This window comes from Lacerta agilis, chromosome 6 (assembly GCF_009819535.1).
Source record: "Lacerta agilis isolate rLacAgi1 chromosome 6, rLacAgi1.pri, whole genome shotgun sequence".
Classification (NCBI taxonomy): domain Eukaryota; kingdom Metazoa; phylum Chordata; class Lepidosauria; order Squamata; family Lacertidae; genus Lacerta; species Lacerta agilis.
In genome coordinates this window covers 90906630-90932312 of record NC_046317.1, presented here as the reverse complement: position 1 = coordinate 90932312, position 25683 = coordinate 90906630, and the positions used below count along the sequence as shown (strand labels likewise).

General features: G+C 47.4%; 2 protein-coding genes, 1 long non-coding RNA gene and 2 other non-coding genes across 9 annotated transcripts in view; all 5 read left to right on the top strand.

Annotated features, from left to right (window-relative positions):
• Window positions 1-13075, top strand: part of CSNK2A1 (casein kinase 2 alpha 1) — a 39989-nt gene extending 26914 nt beyond the window's left edge. Inside the window, exons 5-13 of one of the 2 annotated variants that reach the window (XM_033153814.1) lie at window positions 1171-1221; window positions 2941-3000; window positions 5110-5193; window positions 6466-6576; window positions 8183-8284; window positions 9695-9795; window positions 10265-10413; window positions 12114-12200; window positions 12751-13075. In XM_033153814.1, coding sequence (XP_033009705.1) covers window positions 1171-1221; window positions 2941-3000; window positions 5110-5193; window positions 6466-6576; window positions 8183-8284; window positions 9695-9795; window positions 10265-10413; window positions 12114-12200; window positions 12751-12866 — 861 coding nt within the window. In that variant the 3' untranslated portion in view covers window positions 12867-13075. The remainder of the gene's footprint in view (window positions 1-1170; window positions 1222-2940; window positions 3001-5109; window positions 5194-6465; window positions 6577-8182; window positions 8285-9694; window positions 9796-10264; window positions 10414-12113; window positions 12201-12750) is intronic. The other variant, XM_033153813.1, reaches the window with a different exon arrangement.
• Window positions 13076-18329: 5254 nt separating this feature from the next.
• Window positions 18330-22883, top strand: LOC117049131. 4 transcript variants are annotated; one of them, XR_004426918.1, is made up of 5 exons: window positions 18330-18344; window positions 20162-20293; window positions 21383-21630; window positions 21744-21842; window positions 22480-22883. It is a non-coding gene; the product is annotated as an uncharacterized LOC117049131 (long non-coding RNA). The 4 variants fall into 4 exon arrangements; XR_004426917.1 differs by lacking the exon at window positions 18330-18344 and adding an exon at window positions 18365-18381; XR_004426916.1 differs by lacking the exon at window positions 18330-18344 and adding an exon at window positions 18588-18671.
• Window positions 20654-20788, top strand: LOC117049338. Its single transcript, XR_004426966.1, has one exon. It is a non-coding gene; the product is annotated as a small nucleolar RNA SNORA5 (small nucleolar RNA).
• Window positions 22036-22171, top strand: LOC117049339. Its single transcript, XR_004426967.1, has one exon. It is a non-coding gene; the product is annotated as a small nucleolar RNA SNORA5 (small nucleolar RNA).
• Window positions 22884-23400: 517 nt separating the features above from the next.
• Window positions 23401-25095, top strand: LOC117049257 (tigger transposable element-derived protein 1-like). The gene has a single exon (XM_033153997.1). It carries the CDS (start codon window positions 23401-23403, stop codon window positions 25093-25095), a length of 1695 nt encoding a protein of 564 aa, XP_033009888.1.
• The last annotated feature ends 588 nt before the right edge of the window (window positions 25096-25683 follow it).

Sequence of the window (25683 nt, the reverse complement as noted above, 5' to 3'; positions counted from 1 at the left end):
GGGGTTCTCATCAGCTGTACACCATAATCATCACAATTATAACATGTCATGGGTCTATCTCATATATTAGTTTCACCTTTTAAGTTGAATTACTGAAAGAAATGAACCTTTCCACGATATTCTAATTTTTCGAGTTTCACCTGTATTTATTCATTTATTTTGTGTTTTTTACCTTGTCTTTTTATGTTGTGAACCACCCTGAGACCCTTTGTTCTGAACTTTTGGCCCTCCAGAGGTCCATTGGACCTTAACTGTTGAGTCCCAACCAGTTGGGCTAAACAGGGATGATGGAAATTGAGGGTCAGAAGTGATCCAAGCACCACAAGTTCCTCGCCTCCTTTCTGGAGGAATGTGTTTGGCTTCAGATGCCAGTAAGATAAGGCAGATTGTCTTCTTTGCTTGTGTCTCTGACACGGATGACTTTCTTTGTGTGTGTGTGTGGTGCTCAGCGTTAGGACTGCAAGGGTGCAGTCAAGCTGTATATCTCGGCATTTCCGGTTTCGTGGTCCTTTTGTGGTAGGGAGGAGAGGTAATGCACCCCTGCTTGAATAATCTGTCTGCACTCACAGAAAATGTGGGCTGTGAAAGAGCTCTGGGGGGCTTTGCTTTTAGTGGGTAAAAAGCCTGCTGAGTGGGCCAGCTTGTGAATTACAAATCCCCCTCTCCCAATTTATCCATCTGACTGTGAGAATGAGGTGGCAAATGCTTCACTGGAATGGGGCGGCGGGTGAAAACGAGCACAGAATTGTCTACACGTATGAGCTGCTTTTGTCTTTCCAAGTAATGACACAGCAGCAGAACTCCTAGTACTTTATAAAATATAAAACATGTTGGCATTTCAGGCATCTATTGATCATAAGATGCAGAATTACCTCCACACAGCCCCGCTCCCTGTTTGCTCTCTGGTTTTCCTCTAATCCTATTTTCGAATTGCTTAATCAGATCAGGCCTTTTAATCAGATTAGCTTCTCTCAGAGAAACCTCCCCCTCCCTGCAGTTCCTTCTAGATTTTGTGGAAATGTGGGCTATTGCATTTGGTGTAACTGCAAATAGTCAGATGCTGAAAACCTCCTGTTAAGGATGGCGGACAAGTGAGGACATGTATGTGTTAGGCCAGTGAAGCAGCTAAATGTCCCAACATGACTGACTGTTTTGGTTTCCTTCTCCTAGTCTCGGACCCCAGCCTTGGTTTTCGAACATGTAAACAACACAGACTTTAAGGTACGGTTTGTCACTCAGCCTTGGGGTTTTAGAGTATTTAAGGATGGATGCATGCCTGGTTTTGGGGATGCTGCAATAGTGAACTTCCTATATCGGCAGAGGGTTCAACCCAAAATGACCTTTTGAGGTGTCCCCCCCCCCCCATTCTGATTTTAATGAAAATGAAATAAAAAATATAAGTCATTTTTGGTAAAGTGCGATCAAGTTACCTAAGGCCAGTTACTTTCACCGGATAAACGTTTGTTTATTCCAGCAGGTAACAGTAACACCCCCATGTCCAGTCTACAAAAGGCACTTTGGACTTGGCATTTCATTTCTTTATTTTATTGTGTTTCTGTCTCTCCCTTCCTGCCAGGCAGCCCAGGTAGTTCTCCCCCTCCTTTCCTCCATTTTTATATTCCCAACAACCCTGTGGCGTAGGCCAGGCGCTCCGTGTGCTTCAAGTGCATTCACTCAAAATCTCTTTTAATGTTCATCTATGACAAAGAGATGAATACAGCAAGCAGTTACCGCATTTTTCGCTCCATAGGACGCACCGGACCATAGGGCACACCTCGTTTTTAGAGGAGGAAACAAGGGGGAAAATTCTGGTTTTCCTGCTCTAAAAGCCCTGTTTTTTTGAGGATCAGCTAAAAGTTTTATAGCTTTTTTTTGCAAAGGGAAAAGCCCTGGTTTTTTTGAGGATCAGCTAAAAGTTTTGCAGCTTTTTTTGCAAACCAAAAGCCCCGTTTTTTGAGGATCAGCTAAAAGTTTTGCAGCTTTTTTGCAAAGGGAAAAGCCCTGCTTTCTTCAGGATCAGCTAAAAGTTTTGCAGTTTTTTTTTGCAAAGGGAAAAACCCTGTTTTTTTGAGGATCAGCTAAAAGTTTTGCAGCTTTTTTGCAAAGGGGGAAAAGCAAAGCTCCTTTTGCAAAGGGGGAAAAGCAAAGAGGAAAAGCCCCATTTTTATGGGGTTCAACTCACATTTCTGCAGCTTCTAAAGGAAAGGGAGCCTTTTCAACAGTTTCCAGACAGATAATCTAATCAGCAAGTCACATGTCGCTGAGGAAACAAACAACCTCCCTCTGCAGCACATTCAACAAAGGAGGGCGGGGCTGAAAGGGAGCCGGGACTCTTATCTCTCTCCCAATCTCTTGCTGATCAGCTGCTGAGCGGGGTCCTTTCAACACCCCCTTTTCTCTTTGTAAAATAAAAAGCATGGTCCTCTTTTGGCCCCTGGGCAATTCAGCTCCAGGGACCACCATTCGCTCCATAAGACGCACAGACATTTCCCCTTAATTTTTAGGAGGAAAAAAGTGCGTCTTATGGAGCGAAAAATACGGTAGTTAGTGTGCATGCATGCGGGTGCACATGTGTTACGTATTTACTTACTTAGGGAATCACCATTGGCTGCAGCTTTGTCCTGAGTGTATACTTGGTAGCAATCCAGGTTTTTCTTAAAAAAAAAACAGGTCCTGGTACTCACCATGAAGTTGCTATAGTAAGTGCCACACTTTCTAACAACAACAAAAAGAGGTGCCGGTACTGTGCACTCTTGATACCCCTTGGGAAAAAAGCACTGGTCTCTGCATAATGTGTGACAAAGCCTCAATAATGTCCCCAAATACTGAATTACCCTCCTCATCACACGCTCCGTAATGGATGACAAAAAAACAAGCAAACCCCTAACCCCCATAATTTGTTGCTTGAAAACTTACTTTTTTAATGTTGATGCCTTACAGCAATTATACCAAACGTTAACAGACTACGACATCAGGTTCTACATGTATGAAATCTTGAAGGTGAGTTTGCCCTTTTCCACTGCCCTTCCTGTTTGGGATGGGGGGTGGGGGGGTGGGTGAAGCCTGAGGTTGGCTGAGAAATGGCAACCGGCTGCCCTGAGGAGTTGAAGGATTTCTCTCTTCTGTTGGTTATTCTGAGGAATCTTTGTGTTCCAGACATAACCTAACATGGCCCAGGCAGATCCTGCTTGCCTCTGAGCCGACACTTGTTCCATCGATCCATCACCACGATTACCAGAAGTGCTAGCAATGTTTAGCACTGGTAATATTTAGCATGGATATTGGCGCCTGTTCTTGATGGCTGTCAGTACTTCACTCCAAGTGCCATGCAGACTGTGCATGTGATTTATGAGAGCAGAGCTGCGGAGCATAAGGCCAAGAGCCTTATCAGGCCCTTTGAGGTCTCTGGTGCAGCCTATGGCATCCTCTACCATGCACATGGTTGAAATAAGTGTTCGAAATTAGCTAGGTGCGTTTTGCGACTGACGCGGGTCCATTTGCGACGACATGGAGATTTCTAGATGCCAGGTTGGCAGCAGATATCTCCATCTGCCTCTGGCCCCTCCAGATTTCTTAGGCAGGTAAGCAGAAGAGCTTATTCATTGCATTGACCTCCCACCTTTTCCTCCCAAGGAGTGCAAGGCTTACCCCTCCTCCCCCTCAGTTAATTCCTACAACAACCCTGTGAGGTAGGCTAGGAGGCTGCGACTGACTCCAAGGTCATGACTGAGTGGGGATTTGAACCCTGATCTCCCAGGTCCAAGTCTGACACTCTTAACCTCTACACCACACTGCCTTTCTAGAGTACTTCTGCTATGGTGCAGTGATATAAATTAAGTAGACAAATCAATATGAGGAAAGCAGAATGCCACATAGAGAAGGGTCTGAAATATAATCTTTGAAGGTTGAATTTGTTTTATTCTGGACTGTTTCAGTGTTTCAATGTGTGGTAAACCAGTTTGAGATTTTTCTTCAAAATACAAAGTGGTATAGAATTGAAAACCCCACTGCAATAAAATAATGGTGCCTAGACATTCCATTGTGGCGAACATAACCTAGGTTTAAGGTGCCATTTGGCGATTAACTTAAATATCTGAAGTTCCAATAGTGGTCGTAATGCCTTGGAGGACCAGTCTCCCACTTTTTTTCAGGCCCAGGACTGACTTCTAACTCAAGCATGCATTTGAGGACCCAGTTCTTAATCTTCTACCGTACATTTGCAGGGTGATGGTGCTCCCGTAGGCAAAACCTGCCTTGGATCAGGCCATGACCCACTACCAGGGCCCAACTCCCAGCAGTTGAAGACCAGTGCCTTGGAGCTAGGAAGTTGATGCCTTACATATAGGGAAATGGGGCAAGCTTGGCAATAGATGCTGCTGAAGCATTTGGCCTCTCCCAATATTCCCAGTTAATCAGGCGTGGGGAACCTGTGCTTATTGACATGTTGTTGGACTCCCATAATCCCTGACCATTGCCCATGGTGACTGGGGCTTCCGGCGGTTGTAATTTAACAGTGCCTGGAAGGCCACATGTTTCCCACTCCTGTTTCACAGCACACCTACCTACTGTAGCTTCCAGTAACGTGGCAACCTGAGAGGCATTCAGTAGGAAGGAGGGCTAACTTTCATACGATCCTGCCTGCCCACTCCAGTCAGCCTCTGCAGCCTTATTTAGCATCCCACGTGTATCACAAGCATTTCACGAGACGAGGCTTTTCCCGTTTTGTGGCGTTGTAAAGTTGTGCAGCTCCCTCTTGAGGGAGGTTTCGTTACCTTCCTTCCTTTTCGACCAGCTGTTGGGAACTCTTCACCTGACATTCCCTTGTGAAAAGTCTGTGTCTCCTCACTCAACTGGCACTCTTGCTGTTTGATGCCGCTCTTGCGTTTTTTGCATTGTGACGACCTTTGGGAAGGCTTTGTTTAGGGCTGCAAAGCACCATGCGGATTTTCATACAGATAAAGTTAAAATGAGCAAGGTGGGGATCTGCTCTCTGACGCTCGCGGGCTCCCCGCGGGCATCTGGTTGGCCACTGTGAGAGCTAGGTGGGCCGCTGGCCTGTTCCGATGTTCTTAGGCTCTTGTGTGTGATCAACATGCGTCTCTTCCCTAGGCCCTGGATTATTGCCACAGTATGGGAATAATGCACAGAGACGTCAAACCCCACAACGTCATGATTGACCATGAGCACAGAAAGGTAAGGCTTGGGGGAGTCTTTGTCCTCTGTTTCTAGTTGGCATTTAATTGTGGCGGAAGCAAAATTCCTCTAGTGCACTGCTGCGGCTGCTGCTGGGTGTGTTTGTGGCCTGTTAGTAGCAGGAGTGGAAAAGAGATTTCCAAAAAGAGATAAGCATGGAGGGTAGGAGTGAAATCTTGCACATTGAGCTTCTGCAGAACTCCTGTTGGCGTTCAGACGTTTTACCTTCATTGAGTACTTTACCTACCAAAGCGTCTCTGGGTATGTGCTGCAGAACCCTTTCGTGTTGCAAGGGTTCTGGAGCATGTCCCAGAACAGAGTTGGTTCATACAGGATACTGGTCAAGCCTATTGGACTTCACCGCCATTCTTTGTGAACTGAGAGTAAGTTCTAAGATATGTCCCTCGTGGGGACCTCCCAAGGGGAGGCTGGTGATGGTGGTTGGTTTGTTGTTGTTGGGGGGGGGGAGGGGAAACATGACCACTCATTTCAATGTTAAAGATACTGTTATTTTTATTATACTCGTTATTTATTAAATTTTCACACCATTCATCTGTAGATCTCAGGGAAGTTCACAATATATCAGTAAGGAGCAGAGATGTTGTATAGCAGGATTCCCCAACGTGGTTCCTCCTAGACATTTTGGACTACAGCTCCCATAGCCCCTGAGAATTGGCTGTCCTGGCTGAGACTGATGGGAGTTGTAGTCCAATAACATTGGGGAGGACACCAGGTTGGGCAAAGGCTCGTGCATGGCGTGCTGAGAAGGAAGAAGGATGTTTTCTGCAGCTCCCATTTCAACAATTCAAGGGGTCAAATTGATTTTCTTTTCAGTTTCTTCCCTTTTGTATTTTTCTCTTCCCCCTAGCCTGCTTGTCTAATTTACCCTTGTGTGAACTTTGAGCCAAAGCTATTCATTGCTGTAATTATTGATCTTTCATCTGAGAAACACTGCATTTTGGTGGTTTGACTCCTATTTTCCAGGCCTTGGCTACTCATCAGAGCAGAATTATCCTCTGCCCTCCTACTCCTCCTTCTCACTCACAGTTCAATAGTTCGATTGCACTATTTTTGTCCCTGTCCATGCCAGATGGTGTCAGTTACGTTTTGCGCTTCCGCTCAATTAAATCTTCGCATCATTTCATAACATTCCATTTATTTCTGATGCTGTTATTTCCTGCAGCAAGCAATCTGCACAGTCACTGGAAGATGCAGACCAAGGTAAAGAGGTTTCTCCTCCTCCTCAATCTCCTTTCCCTTTTCCCTTTTTAGCTCCGGCTAATAGATTGGGGTTTGGCTGAATTCTATCATCCTGGCCAAGAGTACAATGTCCGAGTGGCTTCTAGATACTTCAAAGGCCCAGAGCTCCTCGTAGATTATCAGGTAACTGTGTTCCAGCTACGGAAATAATCAGGTTTCTGGAAAAGCAGCACAAACAATTAAAGAACACAAGTACTTGCGTGTTCAGCCCTACGGTTAGAAAAATCAGTTGAACGTTTCTCTTTCCCCCTTCCCCTGCAGGTAGAACTGCATTTCCTTCCATTCTCACTTTAGACACCCCTGGTGCTAACTGCATCCTTACCTATTTAGCTTTCAGTTTGGGTGTGGAATTGATTGAGGGTTCATTTCGTTTACTCTGCTCCAAACAGTGCTGGCTGCTGCCCATCTGGGACTTGAGGGGTGTAAGGCAGGAGGCTGCCATCAGGTGGAGCCAGAGCTCCTCCTCGCTGAGTTCTGCAAGGTCAGCACTGATACTAAAGAGGAAGAAGGTGATGCCCATTGCCTCCCTCTGGTTACCAGAAAGCAGGCAAGCAAGTTGGGCCTGGCTTGGGTGCAGATCGAGGTTGGTGGGGAAGCACCCCATTCTTCCCAATGGACCAGGCTCTGGGCCTGAATCAGGTTTGGATTCTCCCTGTTTGCGACATGGCAGTGGTCACAGCAGCTCTGTCTCAGCAGATGAAAGAATCTGCTTTTCTCTCTTGGGTTTTGTTCCTTGAAAGAATAACAACAACTTATTATTATTATTATTATTATTATTATTATTATTATTATTACTACAACGACAACAACAACACTTTATTATTTATACCCCTCCCATCTGGCTGGGTTTCCCCAGCCGCTCTGGACGGCTCCCAACAGAATATTAAAAACACGCTAAAGCATCAAACATTAAAAACTTCCCTTAAAAGGGCTGCTTTCTAATTGCTATTACAGTGGTGCCCCGCTAGACGAATGCCTCGCTAGACGAAAAACTCGCTAGACGAACGGCATTCGTCTAGCGGAAGCTGCCCCGCAAGACGAAAAAGTCTATGGGGCTGCTTCGCAAGACGAAAAATTTTCGTCTTTTTTTTTCGTTTAGCGGAGCGCGGCTGTCATTGCCGCTTCGCTGGACGAAAAAACTGCTAGACGAAAAAATTTGTAGAACGAATTATTTTCGTCTAGCGGGGCACCACTGTATTCTTTTTATTATTATTAATAATAATAATACCCCACCCATCTGGCTGGGTTTCCCCAGCCACTCTGGGCTGCTTCCAGCAAAATATTAAAATACAATAATGTCTTCTAAAAGTCAGATGGTTGTTTATTTCCTTGATATCTGATGGGAAGGCGTTCCACAGGGCGGGTGCCACTACCGAGAAGGCCCTCTGCCTGGTTCCACTAACATGTAGAATTGGAAGGGTCCAACCCCCTGCAATGTAGGAATCTCAAACTGAAATATCCACGACAGGTGGCCATCCGGCCATAAAAACCTCCAATGAAGGAGAGTCCAATCCTTCGAATGAGCACTCAGATTTGAGTAACCCCCGAAGAACTACAGGGACTCCTCACCCTGTAGTGTTTATTTTCCTGGTGCAAGATGGTTGCTGTCAACTTTTCGCGGGGATGTGTTTTTCACACGCAGCAGGGCTTTGTTTGCGGTGTTCTCTTTGCCCCTTTCACGCCTGTTAAGTGCGCCAGACCGATGGGCCTGCTTTTGCTTCCTTTGCAGATGTACGACTACAGTTTGGACATGTGGAGCTTGGGTTGCATGCTCGCCAGCATGATCTTCCGAAAGGAGCCCTTCTTCCATGGTCATGATAACTATGATCAGGTGAGAGAGAGAGAGAGATGATGGTGGTGTTCAGGCACAGGGCTTTCCCTTCCTCTGTGACTTCTGTGTTCTGCATATTCTCGGCTTCCCAGGGGATGGAAAAATCAAGAATTCACTGGATTGGTTCACATGCACGTTTCTCATTTGATCACCGCCACCTCCAGTCAGGACCTGCACATGTGAATGGGTCACAGATATAAATCCGTGGCTCCTGTTCGCCCTTCCCTGGCTCACTCTAAAGCGGAAAAGCAGGAGCCGCTTACGGCGAGCCGGGGAGGAGGGATCCCACCGCCGTCCGTACGGCGCTCCAGCGGCGCCGGCAGCAAACCGCTATGTACAGTGCATGTGCGGCGTCAATGCGCACAGCGCATGCGTTATACGTAGCATTTTGGTGGCACCCAAGAGCCATGTGGATGGTGGCGGGATCCTCTGCTCGCGGCTGCAGCAGCACAATGGCTGCTTGCGCCACCCGGGCCGGGGCGGCAGGGCAAGCACTCCCTGGGGTGCCTTCTTTTCACCCTCCCAGACGTGGAACCTGGAGCGAATGCCCCTGCTCCCACCTTGCGATGCCACTGCTCTTGACTTGCCTTGCAAATACTCTCGACGGCGAAATGAAGAGCAGCTGCCAGGGATTGCCGGGCGGATGACAGTGATCATATCCTGTTTTCTAATATCTCCACAACTGTCCAGAGAAGCTCGTGTTTCTGCCATGGGGGAAGTTAACCTTCTTGTGCTTGAAGTGGCTGTGATCACCGTCTTCCAGCTAAAGCTGCTTATTTGGGGAAATCACATTCCGCCCAAGTCAAGATTGGTGTTCCCATGTAAGGTTTTTTAATGGCACTTGGTGTCACATGGGCCTGTTCTGTGGCTGACACAGGGAGGCTCTTCTCTGTGTGAATTTAGAGAACTCGCTCCTTAATGAAGTGCATTTTGCCCCGTCTCTATAGTTCATGCACATCTTTTTCAGCAGGCAATTGGAGAAGGAGAAATCTGATTGCTGCTGCTATTAGCAGCTGTTCCTTATTGATTTGCTACTTTTCTTTTTTTAGCATTAGTTGCTTTATGGCTTTTTTTTAAATATACCATTTGCTTGTTGTCAACCATCCTGTGGCTTATATATAAAATATAAAGATAAGCTGTCATTAAGACTCATATAGTGCTTTCAAGGGTTCAGAGCACTCAGCCTTTATTACCTAGCTGTGATCCTTACAGTCACCCTTTAAGGGAACACAGTAATGTCGTTCCCGATATTGGCGGGCAGATGGGTGGTCTGAGGCAGAGAGGGAAGAGTGCCTTGCCCAAAGCGAGATTGTGCCAGAGGCAAGATTTGAACTCGAGACCTCTCCGATTCGTTGCTCAGTCTCCCAGCCGCTACACTTCCACATCCTGGCTTACGCCTTCTGTTCACAGTTGGTGAGAATAGCTAAGGTGCTTGGGACAGAAGACCTATACGACTACATTGACAAATACAACATTGAACTTGACCCCCGTTTCAACGACATCTTGGGCAGGTAAGATGAGATCGATTTAACACAGTGGTTCCCAAACTTTTGGGGGCCACCCCCTCCCCAGTTCCAGAAACCAATAATAATAATAATACAATAATAATAGTTTGCCACCCACCTGGCTAGGTTGCCCCAGCAGCTTCCAACAGATAAAAGAACACAATAAAGCATTATAAACTTCCCTAGACAGGGCTGCCTTGCGATGTCTTCTCTCTGTGCCTGTTTAGTGGTCTGGAAGGGACATGTGCTTTTTGCTTCCTTCCACTTGCATCTCCAAAACGATCCAGTGCCGAAAGTGCTTTGTAAGGCGCTGTAGAAATGGCAGGCGACTTGACTTCGAGCTCGTTGTGTCCGTTCCTCTTTCCATTCTTACGAGCCGCCGACGATGTGCAGAAATACTGGTAAGGTTTGACAGAGGCTGTCCAAGGGGACCTCATCCATTCACTCTGTGTTTTCCCCCCCGCCTGGCTCATAGACATTCCCGCAAGCGATGGGAACGCTTCGTCCACAGTGAGAATCAGCATTTGGTCAGCCCCGAGGCCCTGGATTTCTTGGACAAGTTGCTGCGATACGACCACCAATCCCGTCTCACGGCGAGAGAAGCCATGGAGCACCCTTACTTCTGTGAGTCTGGTCCTCCGTGAGCCCAGCTTTTCAGACTTTTGAAGGGGCAAAGGTCAGGGAGGAGGGAGAGATAGACCAGAAAGGGCACCCCGACCCTCCTTCTCCTTCCTTGAAAAGCCACGTTGACAGTGCCACAAAATCACTTCAAAATTTGTGGGCTCCATATGGCAAAATCTTATCAGAGCCGAGCTTGATTTGGGCCGGTAAAACGAGGTGGGAGAAAATAAGCTGCCAATTCCCTCCCACAGCCCAACTAAATCCTGCAGTTCTTGTCAAAATACTCCACATTAATGAAGAATCTGCCTCTTCACAGTCAGGCAGTTTTGCAGCAGGAAATGCTCCTCGGTTTCTCAATATTACAGGGTGAGTCTTTTAAAAGAGGCCCCGTGGAACACGTGTACTCTGTATCCACGGGGCCTCTTTTAAAGGCCTTGTCGCGGTCACTCTCTCAGACCTGAGCAGCACCCCCGGACGTTTAACGGTCTATTGGTAACTGCCCCAACGACATATGGTATCTCCGCTGCCACCAGCCAGTATTCACTCTGGCAAATGAATAACTCACTTCAGATTCAGATTTTGGTAAAATAAAACATAAGTTTCTTTATTGTTGTACAAAGCGTAATGGTTTCAAATGACTTGGTGAAATGTTTAGTATAACTGTATGGTTATTCAGATAAGTATATTTCAACTCTCAACCTAGTATTCCAATAACTATCCCTAATGCCTCCTGTTTAGTATTAAACCTGCTCTAGCTCTGCTCATTGGCTCTATCTCCCTCTCTCTATCCTTCCCTAACCCAACTCAACTCATCTGTCTGACTTCTAACCTCGTAACTCCCTTTTCTATCCTCCCTAACTGCCATCCTTGCACACTCTAATTGCCTGGAGAGCTCCCATTGGCCAATCTCCTCCCTGCCAAGTTAACCCTTGGAGAACCTTTAGGGGTGAACGCCACAGGCCTCACCCTGTATATGTCCTGTTGTCACAAGGGCTTGTGGGAATAAAAGTGTTTGGGGATTTTGCTTCCCCCCACCCTCACTTCCCCGCTAGTGGGAAGCTCTCTTGGGTGGTGACACCTGCTTAGATCCCACCAGCCCCAAATCACACTCCGCAATTGATCTACCAGCAAGTTGCCATCCTGATGAGGGATGTTTTTAAGAGGAGGCAGACGGTTATTTCTCTGCGCTGCAGCAGCCCTGGCGGCCTGTACCTACCAACAAAACCTGAGCTCTGCAACTTGTGCGAACTATACCTGTTAGGGAACAGAGAGTAATTCAGCAGTTGTCATGCCAAACCTTGACCACCAAGCTGCATCTCCAGCGATACTTGCTTTCCCAACAGGCAAGACGTGGGACTCTTGCCAGGCCTTCCCATCCATATTCCAGCTTCTCTTCACTGCCTCTGTGGCTGGACACTTCCCTGCTTAAATAAACGAAACCTGTGATCATCAGCTGTAGGGCTGGGCGATACCTGGTTTTCAACATTGTGATAGAACAGCAGCTAAATACCACAGTCTGCTGATATACCGTGATGTATGGAATGTATATCACGGCTGCTTCTTCCTCCCCACCGTCTGCAGGCGATTTGGGCAGGGGATACATCGTGGCTTCCCGAATGGCATGCAATATGTGTGATGCAGATAACGGGAGTGCCCCCACCCCCTGTTCTAATCGAGATGCCTGTTTTGTTTGTGTTTTGCAGACCCCATAGTGAAGGACCAGGCTCGGATGAGCTCAACCAACATGCCGGGCAGCAGCACCCCCGTCAGCAGCGCCAGTATGTTGTCAGGTGGGTCCACGATCGGCCACGCTCGCGTCTGCACAGGGTACTGGGCCTCTGCCGGGCGAGCCTCATCCCACAGCCAGAGGTGGTACAGTCTGGGAAATGCTTTAAACCCCGCTGTTCCCACTGTTTGGTTGATTGATTTGAGTTTACTAAAATGCTGCTTTCCCACAACAAACTGTGGCCAAATCAGCTTCCAGAAAGCATTCGGAACACAGATAAACGAAAGACAGAGCCCAAATGTCAGTGCCGTTTCCCCCACATGCTTTCTAAGTGCCAGGACTCCCAAAAGGGCTGGCTGGCACACGGCTCGCTTATCACTTGATAGCTTAATTGTCAGGTGGTGGTACGTGCAAAAGAACCGTTGCAGATTGTTGTTGTTGTTTTTAATTGCTTTGATGCTTTCTCTGTGCGGCTGGCTTATGTGTTCCGCAGTGAGTTATCGAGCGTTCCGTGGTGGCCCGGAGGTGCTGGGCTCTGACAGGGCCACTGGCCCCATGCTCTGACGCGAAACTGCCCCCTTCACGGCCCTAACACTCTTCTCCTTCCCATCCAGGGCTTTCTTCAGTGCCAACGTCTTCACCCCTGGGGCCTCTAGCGGGCTCGCCTGTGATAGCTGCTGCCAACACCCTAGGTATGCCAGTTCCAGCTGCCGCGGGAGCCCAGCAGTAGAGGATGACGCCCCGTCTCCCAGATGCCTGACCGGAGCCGGGTTGGGGCCGAGGTCCCTCCTCCACCCCCTTCCCCAGGACAACTGCAGCCGCTTGTGGCCGGCGTTGTGGGGAGGGAGAAGGGAGGGTATGGAATGCTTTGGAGGAGTTATGTCTGAACAGTTGCTTGTGGATTTATAGTAGTTCAGTCATAAAAAAAAGAAAAATATATAGGCCGATTTTTCCCCTTTTTTTACTTGAACTTTTCGTATCTCAGGGGGTTCCCTGACAAAATCTGCAGATGGAGTATTTCATGGACAATTCCCCCCCCATACACACACAAACACACCTTCCCTGTTCATTTTATTTTTTGTAAGATCCAAGGCGAGATGACTGTGTGTCTCGAGGGTCTCGGTTCTTGCCGGAAAGCTCTCCCTCTTTCCCCGTTCCTTTCTGCTGGCTGATGTCGTGTCGGAGATGGGTGAGGGGTGAGATTAGCAAGGACCTTTCGGGAATTCCTGAGCTGTGCTCCTTAAAAGGCAGCAGGGAAGGACGAAGGTCTTTAAGCAGTGGTTGCGTCGTTTTTGCCTCTTTGCGATTGATAGCTAGAGTGGGAGGAGTTTCCGCTACCAAAAATAAGTATTTTAAGTTGCAGCAAAAGGTTTGTGGGGCAGCAGCTTCCATGTAGCAACGGGGTCTTCTCCTATGAGCCCCCTTTGCTCACCGGCAGCACCTCCCCCCTTGCATGTGTCCTCATTCGGAAGTTTTCAGGTTTCTGATCCAAGTCAGAAGGAAGCTGCCTTGTCTCCTTGAAAGGAGTCTCGGCATCTTGCCATAAGTCGCTCTCTCTTCCCCGCTGCCCCACGGCAAGATCCATCAACGTCTTCTTGGTCTGGTATTTTGGAAATGAGTTGGCCAGTGGGTATCTCTCTTTAAAAGCAACTCAAGCTTCTGGTCGGCAGGTTGGTTCCGCCCAAACTGGACCATGCAAACTGACAGCGGGACGTTTGCCTGCCCACCTTCCTCCCATGTGCCATGTGGCGAGAGATGCCGTTGTACGCTGGGGTTTTGTTTTTCGCTTTTCATTTTATTTTTAACCTAACTCGTGGTCTTGTAAATAGAAAGCGGAGGGGTGGGATGGGTGGGGGGAGGAATGAACAGCCTCGAGACTTTGACAGAGAAAGGAAAAGAGAGCAAAATGGTAGACCTGTAAGAAACCCTAGCCATGGAGAGCATCTGCTTCCCCCTGTGTGCGTGTGTGTATATAACTCTTGTCCTTCCTATGCTGAAAGATCCAGTGTTGGAATTCCTTGATGTAAATAAAACTGTTGGGGTTGGTTTTTTTTTTTTATTTATCAAAAGGTTAGGTTTTACGTTTCCTGTGCAGAGGTTCTCCCTGAGCCAGCGCCACGCTTCTTAAAACGCAGCTTGGCGGGCCTCCAGACCACGAACCAGGGGGCTTGGGGGGTAGGTGGGCGGGCAGGCAGGCTCAGGCCTCTTCTCCATCACTGTCTATTTTGCACCGTGCACAGATAATGGTTCTAGTAGCGAACAGCGCTAAGAAGCCTTACAAGAAGCATCTCACAAGCCAAAGCATCGCCCGGACCCTCGGCATACATTTTTCCCTTTGCACCTCGGCAGCGCTGGAACTTAGGATGGAGAGAGGGGTGGCTCTCTGCGTGCTGCTGCTCAGCGCTTGATTCAAACCACTGACGGGGGAGACAGCAGCCCCTTCCCGTTTCCTCCAGAGTTGCCTCCTCGTTCGACAACCACTACAAGAGGCAGTTTGCCCCCGGGGGGAGCACCAATCACTTGATTTTTCAATAATATATGCAACTTTGGGGGGGGGGGGTCGGAGTTAGGTAACCGCGTATTTCTTCCTGTTTTGTTAACTTTGCTTCCCCCCCCCCCCGTTTTTTGTTCTTCTGGGTTGTGACACTTTTGAGGGTGCGGTTGAAGCATGATTGAATTGCATAGCGAAGAGCATGAGACCCTGGGCTGCATTCTCCGTGGCCTCCCCACCGCCACTTTGGAAAGTTAGTACGGACTTAAAAATTTACATGGCAGCAGCTTATTGGAAACTCCGGTGGGTAATTGTGGTGGTTCATGGCCTCCTGTGGATGTGCAAGCGAGGCCCACGCTAGACAACCTCTTCTTGGCAACCGTCAGTGGCTGTGAAAAATTCAGCATTCAGAAATGTTGTGTCCATCTTTGCACCGGCATGGAGAGACCTACAAAAAACCTCTTTAAGCAGCCGATAATTTTCCCTCCAGTTGCCTCTCTTTTTAACTTGGCAGATGGGGCTAAAGGGTATCCTAACGTCACAGGTGAGGGGAGAGCCCACCCAGGGTGCAAATTTCAGTAAGCACCCAACCTTAAATCATGAGAAGGTGGGGGGAGAGCAGGAGGTTTCTGATTCAGGGAGCGTTGCAAACAAATTTCCTTCTCCGTGCTTAATGCCAGTTTTGCTGCCCACCCAAGCAGCAGTCTTGAAAGGAGCGCGAGGAAACTGCAGATTGTTAACAGCATCTGTGTTGTAAATTACCTCATCTGTATACCTTGTATCAGAACACATTTTTTTTAAAGGATTTCTCAGCACTTCCTGGTCGTCGTCCCCCCGCATTGTGTTAGATGGCAGGAAAATCAATTGCCAATACAAATAGTCGTGTTGGCAACTTAACTTTAAAAAAGGTTTTTTTAAAAAAGAAGAAAAGAAAAAGGTTTTTTTTAAATCTTGTTTGAAGTGATCCTTTTTATTTTTATCCGTTGAAATTTAGATTATTATTATTATTATTATTTTGTTGTTTTCCTTTTGAATTTATTGGTTGTAATTGTATTGTACTTGTTCAGAACTAACCCTTAACTGTGCTGGGAAGAACTTGTGCCATGGAGGTCTTTAATTTTTTTAAAATAAAATAATTGAAACTAAACTACACCCCAGCCCAGTAGTCGCTCCATTTTAAAAGCAGGTGGTAGTGGGAATCCTCGGGATTTTGTGGTTTCTGCACGTGTGGTAGAGGGAAGTGAGGGGCAGATGGAGCTCGTCCACCTGGGAACGAAGCCCATCTAGGAGAAGGAAATCTCTGACCCTAAACTTCTGCAGCCTTGCAAGATATTCTCAGGAGAAGAATAGGCTCCTCACACAAATCTGGAGTGGAGTCCCTTAGGTGGTTGTATGCCTCCTCCTGGCAATTCCTTCAGCCAAGCTGGTGCCCAACACATTTCTCTGCTTTTCTGTGGACCCCATCAGTGAGGCCGAGAGAGGGGTCTTGTCATCTGGGCATCCCAGGACCTCCATACATACTGCCCAGGCTTGCACCCTGGGGAGGTCACTTCGGTGTTGCAAACACAGCCAAAACAATGTAGGAGGAAGTTATGACTCACCGGTCTCTGCAGCCACAGCAGGCTCTGCGATTCTCCAGTGGTTTGACTTCATCCCTGGAGGTGCCTTCCATTGTCTCTCGAGACAGACTGGCGCCACACACAAAAAAGCTCTCACATCCAAGATTTGCAGCAGTATTGACCAGGCTAAGTCACCAGCCAACTGGTTCTGTTCTTTCTGTGTCCTGCTAATCAAAGAATGGAATGGTGATGTTGTGCCTGCGGCTTCTTTCTTTGGACCAGGCTGACCAGCAGAGGGTGATAAAGCTCCATCTGCTTTTTTTCCCTTTTGCTGTAACTCTTAGGTAAAATTTATTTTAATAATAATAATAATAATTTTTATTTATTTAATAATAATTTTTTAATAATAATAATTTGGTGTCTCCCAGCTGTTTGTCAGTGGAGCCTATAAAGCAGGCATAGGGAAACTTGGCCCTCCAGATGCTTTGGGACTACAATTCCCACCATCCCTGACCACTGGTCCTGTTAGCTAGGGATGATGGGAGTTGTAGTCCCAAAACATCTGGAGGGCTGAGTTTGCCTATGCCTGCTATAAAGAGTCCTTTCTGGGTGCTCCTATATGACTAATGTGACCCAATCTGAGTGGTTTATCATCTTCACTTTTCCACCCTTTCCATCTTCAAAAAGAGGATGGGATAGAAATTATTTTTTAATTGTTCAGTCACTCCTGCCTTCCCTTCATTTTAATTTTGATTGGAACCCTCCTACTATTTCAAAGATACACACAGTTACCGCTTTCCAAACATAATATGCTCTCAATGAATTGTTTGATGAGTGTTTGCATGATGAGTTGACGATTTCCATTAATTCATGTGGGGAAATCTCAAATCTTCCTGACCACAGAATGATGGTCCACCTCCAAATGATGTGGAAAAAACCAGGGAAACCTGCTGAAACCTTGCAAACATGGAAGGGAAAAAAATTGCTCTCTTACATGTCTGAACTCCCCCTTCCTCCCCACCATAATTTCAGGCAAAATGACTGCCGCAGACCAGCAAAACAAAAAATAAGAATCACTTAAGACTGCTTATTTTTTTTTACAGCACAACTCAAAGGTCCAACAGATTGGACATCTGAATCTGCTGCATGTGTAGTGAGGTTTTGGTCCTGATTCCTTGTCTTTGGATAAGTAAATTTTCATATAATGAGCATTTGGGTAACAGGAGGTAGCGTTGGCCACAGACTTGGATGGCTTTAAGAGAGAATTGGACAAATCCAACAGAGAAGATAAGGGCTATCGATGGCTGGCTACTAGCCACCATGGGCTTTGCTCTGCCTCCTGCATGCAGAGGCTTCTGAATGCCAGTTGCTGGAAATTGCAGTGGTATCCTTGGGTGTGGGGCTGCTGTGTGATGGCCCCACCTGGGACTCCCCGCCCCACCTTCCTCTCTGCTCAGTAGCCCCGGGAGGAGCTGGAAAAGGGAGATTTTGCACTCCCTCCTTAAGTGTTTTTGTCTGGCTGGGCAATGGGTGAAGGATAGAGAGGGCTGAACAAGTGTTTGTAGGATCGAGGCTACTGCACCAAAAGGGAAATGTTGCCCTGCCCATTTTTGCCTCTGGCCTTGCCCACCAATGACAATGTGGCCCCCGAAAGCTTGCCCAGGAGGCAATTTGGCCCTCTGCCTGAATAAGGTCCCTGGACTTAAAAGATGTGCAGAATTGCCATGTTATGTTGCAAACTGCCCTGTGATGAAGGGTGGTCCATAAATGTAATAAATTGATATTTATTAAAACAATTAAATATACTTGGGTCGAAATGAGACTATAGCAGCCACGTGGGCCAGTTGTGGAGAACCTCAGTCCCGCCAGATGTTGTTGAACTACACTTCCCATCACCTACGGCCATTAAATGTCTTCCTTGCTGGGGCTGATGGGAATTGAAGTCCAGCATCGACGTGCGTGGCGAAAAGTCCCCGGAGCGCCCCGCCCCCTGGCTGCGTTGCCTGGCGCCAAGCTCCGCCCCCTCCTTCCAACGTTCGCTTCCGGTTGATCGGGCCGCGGGTCGAAGACGAGAGAGGGTCGAGCCCTAGAGAAAGGAAAAGGGAAGAGCCGCACGCGCACCGTCGCTCTGCAAGCCTGCGGGGAGACGGTTTCTGAGGTAACCGATGCCAGGAAAACGGGGGAGAGACGTGGAGGTAAGGAAGGGGAGTATCTCGGCCCTTATTCTGAATTTCTATCTAGGGGAGGGGCAGCGGGGTGAGCAGAAAGGGACAAATACCCTCCACAAAGATGGCGCCAGCGGTTTTCTCCCAGCAAGCCAATGGCAGTCGAGGGCAAGGGGGAGCGCTCTCCCGTCGCAGGGGAAGTGACGCACCAGCCCGCGCGACGGCCCTTTCCTGTTCTTCCTTTTGCCCCGGGAGCACGTGTGGGAAGCTGCGCTTGGACGGGGAAAGGAATGAGGGGCCGCCGGGAAAGACGGAAAGAGGTTCGTCCGGGTTCCCAGATCTTGGGGAGGGCAAGGCTGGCTTGGGCTTATTTCCTTTTCTTGACTTTTAATTTATTTCGTGTAAACTGAAGGTCGGGGAAATTATAATTATTATTATTATTAATTATTATTTGTACCCCGCCCATCTGGCTGGATTTCCCCAGCCACTCTGGGCAGCTTCCAACAAAAATCAAATACATTAAAATATCACACATTAAAAGCTTCCCTAAACAGGGAAAGGTCGAATGGAAAACCAGCTTGGCGGGAGGGGAGCCAGGATTGGGGCCACCTTGCCAGACCACCAGCCCCGATCCCCCCCCCTTTTGCCTTGCTGCAACATGGCCATCGGGAGGAGGACCCAGAAACCTCTTTCCGGATTTCTTTTGTAAAGCATGTCCAAAGTCCGTTTGGGGGGCCCAATCCAGCCCACCGGTTGGTTTAATCTGGCCCCTGTGGCAGTCTATCTCCTGCGGTAAAAAAAAAACCTCAACAACAGGCATAGGCAAACTCTGCCCTCCTGATGTTGTGGGACTACAACTCCCATCATCCTTAGCTACCAGGACCAGTGGTCAGGGATGGTGGGAGTTGTAGTCTTAAAACATCTAGAGGGCCGAGTTTGCCTATGCCTGCGCAACAACCTCTATCCGAAAAAAAAGGTCTACAACTTTGGTCGGCTCTCATGCATGTTCACTTCATCATATCTGTCTGTCTTTGAAAAAAAGTTTGGGCACCCCTGGTGTAAAGGATCATACGTGGAGCTGGGAGTGGGAGAACAGCTGTCTGGCGCCCTGTGGCCCCTGCAGAGGAGGGCAGTTTGCGAATCATGGAATTGTAGAGTTGGAAAGGACTTTGAGGGTCATCTAGTCCAACCGCCTGCCATGCAGGAAACTCCACTAAAGCATCCATGGGAGAAGCCCATCCAACCTCTGCTTAAAAATCTCCAAGGAAGGAGAGTCCACCACCTCTCGTGGGACACTGTTCCACTGTTGAACAGCACTTAATATCAGAAAGTTCTTCTGTTTGTTTAGTCAGAATCTCCTTTCTTGTAACTTGAAGCAATCGGTTGCAACAATCGATATGGCTCCTGCCTCTCTCAGGGACCTTGGTGCAGCCTCCAGTGCTAAAGTGGGATGGTGCAGGATAAAAGCTATTTATTTCACTTTTTTTTTTACATTTGTCTAGTTGCTCTTATCTTGCCTAGGGCAAACCAGTGACTTAAAAACAGAAGAAAGGGGTTAATTACCTTACAAGCGCAGTTCTGTTGTGCAATGAGGTTAATATTCTTCTGCTTATATTATTTGTGTAATTCTACACATGGAACTTGATTATCACAGAACTGGGAATAAGGTATATTTCTGTGTCATAAACTTTTTTTAAAGAAATAAACTTTTAAAAAAGATTTCTTGTTAGTAACCTCAGCTATCTTTCTAAGCACCGCGGCAATCCTCTGTATCGATGTTTAAAAACGAAACTGTCTTCATCTTTCTCAGGCTTGGAGTGCACAATGAAGGGAGACCAGAGCAAGCGCCTGGGTGACGCAGCAAATAAGAAAGATGTGTTTTGATCCTTATGCCTAAAGTGGGGACCTGCTATGCCACTGATGGATGATCTGAAAGAGCAAGGTGAGAATTGATGCAATCCAACACAAGCTGGATTTGAACGAGGATCAAACTACAGTGGTACCTCGGGTTACATACACTTCAGGTTAAGAACTTTGCTTCAGGATAAGAACAGAAATTGTGCTCTGGCAGTGGGAGGTCCCATTAGCTAAAGTGTTGCTTCAGTTTAAGAACAGTTTCAGGTTAAGAACGGACCTCCGGAACGAATTAAGTACGTAACCAGAGGTACCACTGTAGTCTACAAAGTGCCCCAAAGCTCAGAACATGCTCATTTTAGGATCTGCTTCCAGTTTTTCCCATTTTTCTTTTGCTTGTTGTGGTAACCAAAGCCTAATACTCATCTTAGCGAGGCTGACTGCCTTCTGCAGCTGTGTCAAATTCATTGCCCACCTTTCCTGTGGTGGGGAGTGGTCCAAACAGCTGCCACAGCAACAATCTGCCGTTCATGGGCCTCAGAACCCTTTGTGGGCTCTGGGGACAGTTTTTCTGCAGACACTGGTGCCAGACTCTCCTGCCCCTCCAACCCTTTAGCATTTGCCTCCCCTGACACCCCCCCCCAAAAAAAGCCCCTGAGTGGAGCCCTGTTACTGGAGAGCTTTGGGGCGGTCTGGATCTCTGCTTAGCTCATTCACACAAATGATTCTGGTGCAGTTGATTTGGAGCAGGCTCATACTCTAGGGATGCTGCTGAGTCCATCTCTGGGTTTGGGTTATCTCATTGGCTAATACTGTCTGGCTAAGACTGTCTTGTGTCTGTTTTGTTTGGTAAGATAGCCAGGCCAGTTTTTGGGCCAGGAGAGCCTGACCACTGTAACCCATTTGTTTGTTACCTCTGGGTTGGACAGTTTCATTGTGCTGCACATGCGAGATGTAAACTGATTCAAACTGGATTTAAAGGAGGATCAAACTGGTTTACAAGGTTTCCCAAAAGGAGTTGATGAGTTGGTATCCTACAGGTACCATCTCTTCAGAAGGCATATCTATTTGGCATAAACCTTTCTTTTAACTTCCTGATTAGTAACCTTATCTGCCTGAGCACTGAGATCTCTTTATTTGTCTCTTTAAAATTTCCCTGTCTTCTTGTTGTGCCCAGATTTCTCGTGTTTGGAATGCTGCCCTTTGGTTAACCTTCTGAAGGACCTTCATTTAGACACATAGAATTCTAGAGTTGGAAGGGACCCTTATGATCATCTAGTCCAACCCCCTGCAGTACAGGAATATGCAGCTGTCCTATAAGGGGATCGAACCTGCAACCTTGGTATTATCAGCACTACACTCCAACCAAGTGAGCTATCCAGGCTGACAATTGGATGGCACTAGAGCAGAGCAGGAGGTGTGCTGGTGAGTAGAGCACTTGACTTCCAAGGGGCTTCCTAGAGGTGTGCAGGCCATGAAGAAAAAAGGAAGACAATGTCCTCACCCCAATTTTGCTTCTCCCCACCTCTTCCCACTAGGCCTTCCCTGGCTAAACACACAGCTGCCAGCACCATGGATATATACAGAATGCATTGTGATGCTTCTGCCTAAAGAGGAGGCTCTCTCCAGCAGTTGAGGTGAGAATTGGTACAGTCCAGTAGTTAAAATGGATTTTATAGGAGGCTCAAACTGATCTACAAGGGGGATTGCTGTTGCAGATCACGCTTGTTTTAACGTCCCCTTCCAGTTTGCCCTGTCCCTCTGGGGGTAACCAGAGCTTTTCCGACCTACACAAATTCTCTTCTGCCTGGCTGAACCCATGAAGCCCTTTGCAGCTGTGTCAAATTCATTGCCCACCTTTCCTGTGGCGGGGAGTGGTCCAAGCAGCTGCCACAGCAACAATCTGCCGTCCATGGGCCTCAGAACCCTTTTGTGGGCTCTGGGGACAGTTTTTCTGCAGACACTGGTGCCAGACTTTCCTGGCTCTCCGAATCCGAGGGCATGCACTCACCCCCCCCCCCCCAGCTATAAATAATAATAACTTATTTATATGTCACCCATCTGATTGGGTTGCCACAGCCACTCTGGGCAACTTCCAACAAATTAAAACATGTTGACTGATTCCACACTTTGAAATGCCATCGAGCGTTTGGCCTTTAAACACTGCAGATTTCGATTAGGAATTCCCCAAGGGACTATTTTACTTTGCCTATCCCAGTCTTTTGAAACTGGTGCGCAGTGTACAGCATTAATGTTTCTTTCTTTTTGTAATAGGTTCAGAAGATTTCATGTTTAGATTTGGAATTCCCGGTATTTCGGAGCTTCAGGAAAGCACAGAACTGTTGAGTGAGCGAGCGATGCACGGCCTCTTACGAATGTCTCCTGCTGGCAAATAATCGTTTTCTTATCAGACTACCTGCAAGGAAGAACCAAGTCAGAACACACCTGGCAGCTTTAATTGGATTTTGGCAGTCAGACTGGGGAGTGTGGCTTGTTCATATTTCCTCAACATCTCATTACAGTGGTACCTCTGGTTGCGAACGGCCCTGGTTACAATTTTTTGGGTTACGGACACTTTTAACCCGGAACTGAGTGTTCCTGCTTGTGAATTTATTTCGGCATGTGAGCGAGGCATCGCTAGGCCCCGGCACCTACCGAAGCCTCCACTATCGGGTTCCGGTCTTGGGAGGCCTTGTTGCAGCCCAGAGCTAGGCCCTGGCATCTGCAGGGCTTACAGAGGCCGTCGCTAATGGGTTCTGGCCGCAGGAGGTGTCAGGAGGCATGCTTCTAGCTGCAGGAGGCCCAATAGGTCGCGCTCCAGCCCCAAACGTTAGGCAAGGAACACTTATGTAACGAATACCAAAAGCGAAAGCGGTGAGCCTAGTGAGTAAACAAAGTGAGCCTGGGCCGGAAAGCACCAGCCTTTTACCGGCCCTTGCCCCCCCCCCCGCCAAGCTGGTAGCAAGGTGGGTGGCACCTGGCCAGGTAAGCCCACCCACCCTGCGGGAGGGGGGAGTGGAAAACTGGGATTCTGCAAGGGATTTTGGGATTTGTTTATGTAAGTCTGTCTTGTGCCTTTGTATCTGCTTGGCTCCTTTGTTTTGGGGACTTTTGGGGGACTGCCTTCTGCCATTATTTTGGGGATTATATGGAACCCGTTTGAGCTTCTTATTGATTGGCTGTGGGACTGCTGACATGGATAAAAGCAGCAAAGGCAAGAGAACCGTGATAACTGTTGAGGTGAAGAAGCAAATCATTTCCAAGCATGAAAGTGGGGTCCGTATAAGTGAACTGGCAACGCAGTTTGGTATGGCCAAATCTACGATTTGCACCATGATAAAAAACAAGGATGCCATTAAGGGGGCCAGCGTTGCAAAGGGTGTTAAAACGCTCAAGCAACGGACACAGACAATGGAAGAAATGGAAAAATTGCTTTTAATATGGATAACCGAAAGGCAGTTGGCGGGCGACCGCATTTCTGAGAGCATCATTTGTGAAAAAGCTTTACATTTGCATGCCGATCTCGTCGCAAACACCCCTGGAGCAAGTGCTGAGGTTGAGAGTTTCAAGGCAAGCAGAGGGTGGTTTGAAAAATTTAAGAAGAGAAGTGGCATCCGCAGCAAACACAGCGAAGCTTCCAGTACCAACAAATTAGATGCCGACCAGTTTGTTTTGGAATTTAGAGATAACGTCGAGTCGCATTCCATTACCGACAAATTAGATGCAGACCAGTTTGTTTTGGAATTCAAAGATTACGTTGAGTCACAGGGCTTCGTTCCCCAGCAGGTTTTCAACTGTGATGAGACGGGCCTCTTTTGGAAGAAAATGCCAAGGAGGACCTACATAACACAGGAGGAGAAGGCACTGCCAGGGCACAAGCCCATGAAAGACAAGCTGACCCTTTTATTGTGTGCGAACGCAAGTGGGGATTTTAAGTTGAAGCCGTTGCTAGTCTACCATTCGGAGAACCCCAGGATATTTAAGAAGAACAGCGTTATCAAAAGCAAATTGCATGTTATGTGGAGGGCAAACAGCAAAGCTTGGGTAACCAGGCAATTTTTCATTGAGTGGGTTCATGAAGTGTTCGGGCCAAGTGTGAAAAAATACCTCCAGGAGAAAAACCTTCCAATGAAGTGCCTGCTTCTTATGGACTATGCTCCAGGTCACCCTCCAGGCTTGGAGGACGAGTTGTTGGAAGAGTTTGCGTTCATCAGTGTGAGGTTTTTGCCCCCCAACACAACTTCTCTCATCCAGCCCATGGACCAGCAGATCATATCTAATTTTAAGAAGCTTTACACCAAAGCAATGTTCCAAAAGTGCTTTGAGGTGACCTCGGACACAGAGCTAACCCTAAGAGAGTTCTGGAAGAATCATTTTAATATCCTCCATTGCTTACATATGATAGACAAAGCATGGAAGGACGTGAGTCAGAGAACGCTGCAGGCAGCGTGGAAGAAATTGTGGCCGGATGCTGTCCCAGAACATGTAACGGAGGCTGTTGAAGAGGATGTTCCTATTGTTGAGGATATTGTGTTTCTGGGAAATTCCATGGGCTTGGAAGTGAGTGGTGCTGATGTGGAGGAGTTAGTGAAGGAGCACGGGACGGAGCTCACCACAGAAGAACTTCAGAACCTTCTGAGGGAGCAGCAAAAGGCGGCAACTGAGGAAATATCTTCGGAGGAGGAGGGGGAGAGCAGAGAAAGTGTGTCTACAGCAAAAATCAAAGAAATGTTTGCAAAATGGGCTGAAATGCAAGCTTTTGTTGAAAAATACCACCCGGATAAAGCTGCTGTGAGTCACGCCACAAACACTTTCAATGATTTCGCTATGTCTCACTTTAGACAAATCTTAAAACATCGGCAAAAGTCTCAAGTGAAAATATTTTGGTAAGGAAGAGATCCAGTGAGTCTGAACCAGGTAGCAGTGGTGTAACAAAAGCAAGGGAAGGAATGACTATCATGAGTGTAGGTAAGACGAAAACATGTTTTCATTTTTTAAAAATCACTGATACTGTTTTATTGATTTTACAGTACAGTACATTTTTATTGCTTTCATTTTATGGATCAATGGTCTCATTAGATCAGGGGTCAGCAACATTTTCATGGCTTGAGCAGGTTCACGGTCCCACAGACGCCGCGGTGGGCTTATGGCCCATGGGCCTTAGGTTGCCATTAGATAGTAAAACTCATGTTAAATTTCTGTTTTACGGGTTTTCATCATCGGGAATGGATCAATCCATTTTCCCATTACTTTCTGTGTGAAAGCACGCCTTGGCTTAAAAATGCTTCGGGTTAAGAACGGACTTCCGGAACGAATTAAGTTTGTAACCTGAGGTACCACTGTATTTCAAACAGATTTATACATATAACATGGAGGAGTTTGGATTTGATATCCCGCTTTATCACTACCCGAAGGAGTCTCAAAGCGGCTCACATTCTCCTTTCCCTTCTTCCCCCACAACAATCACTCTGTGAGGTG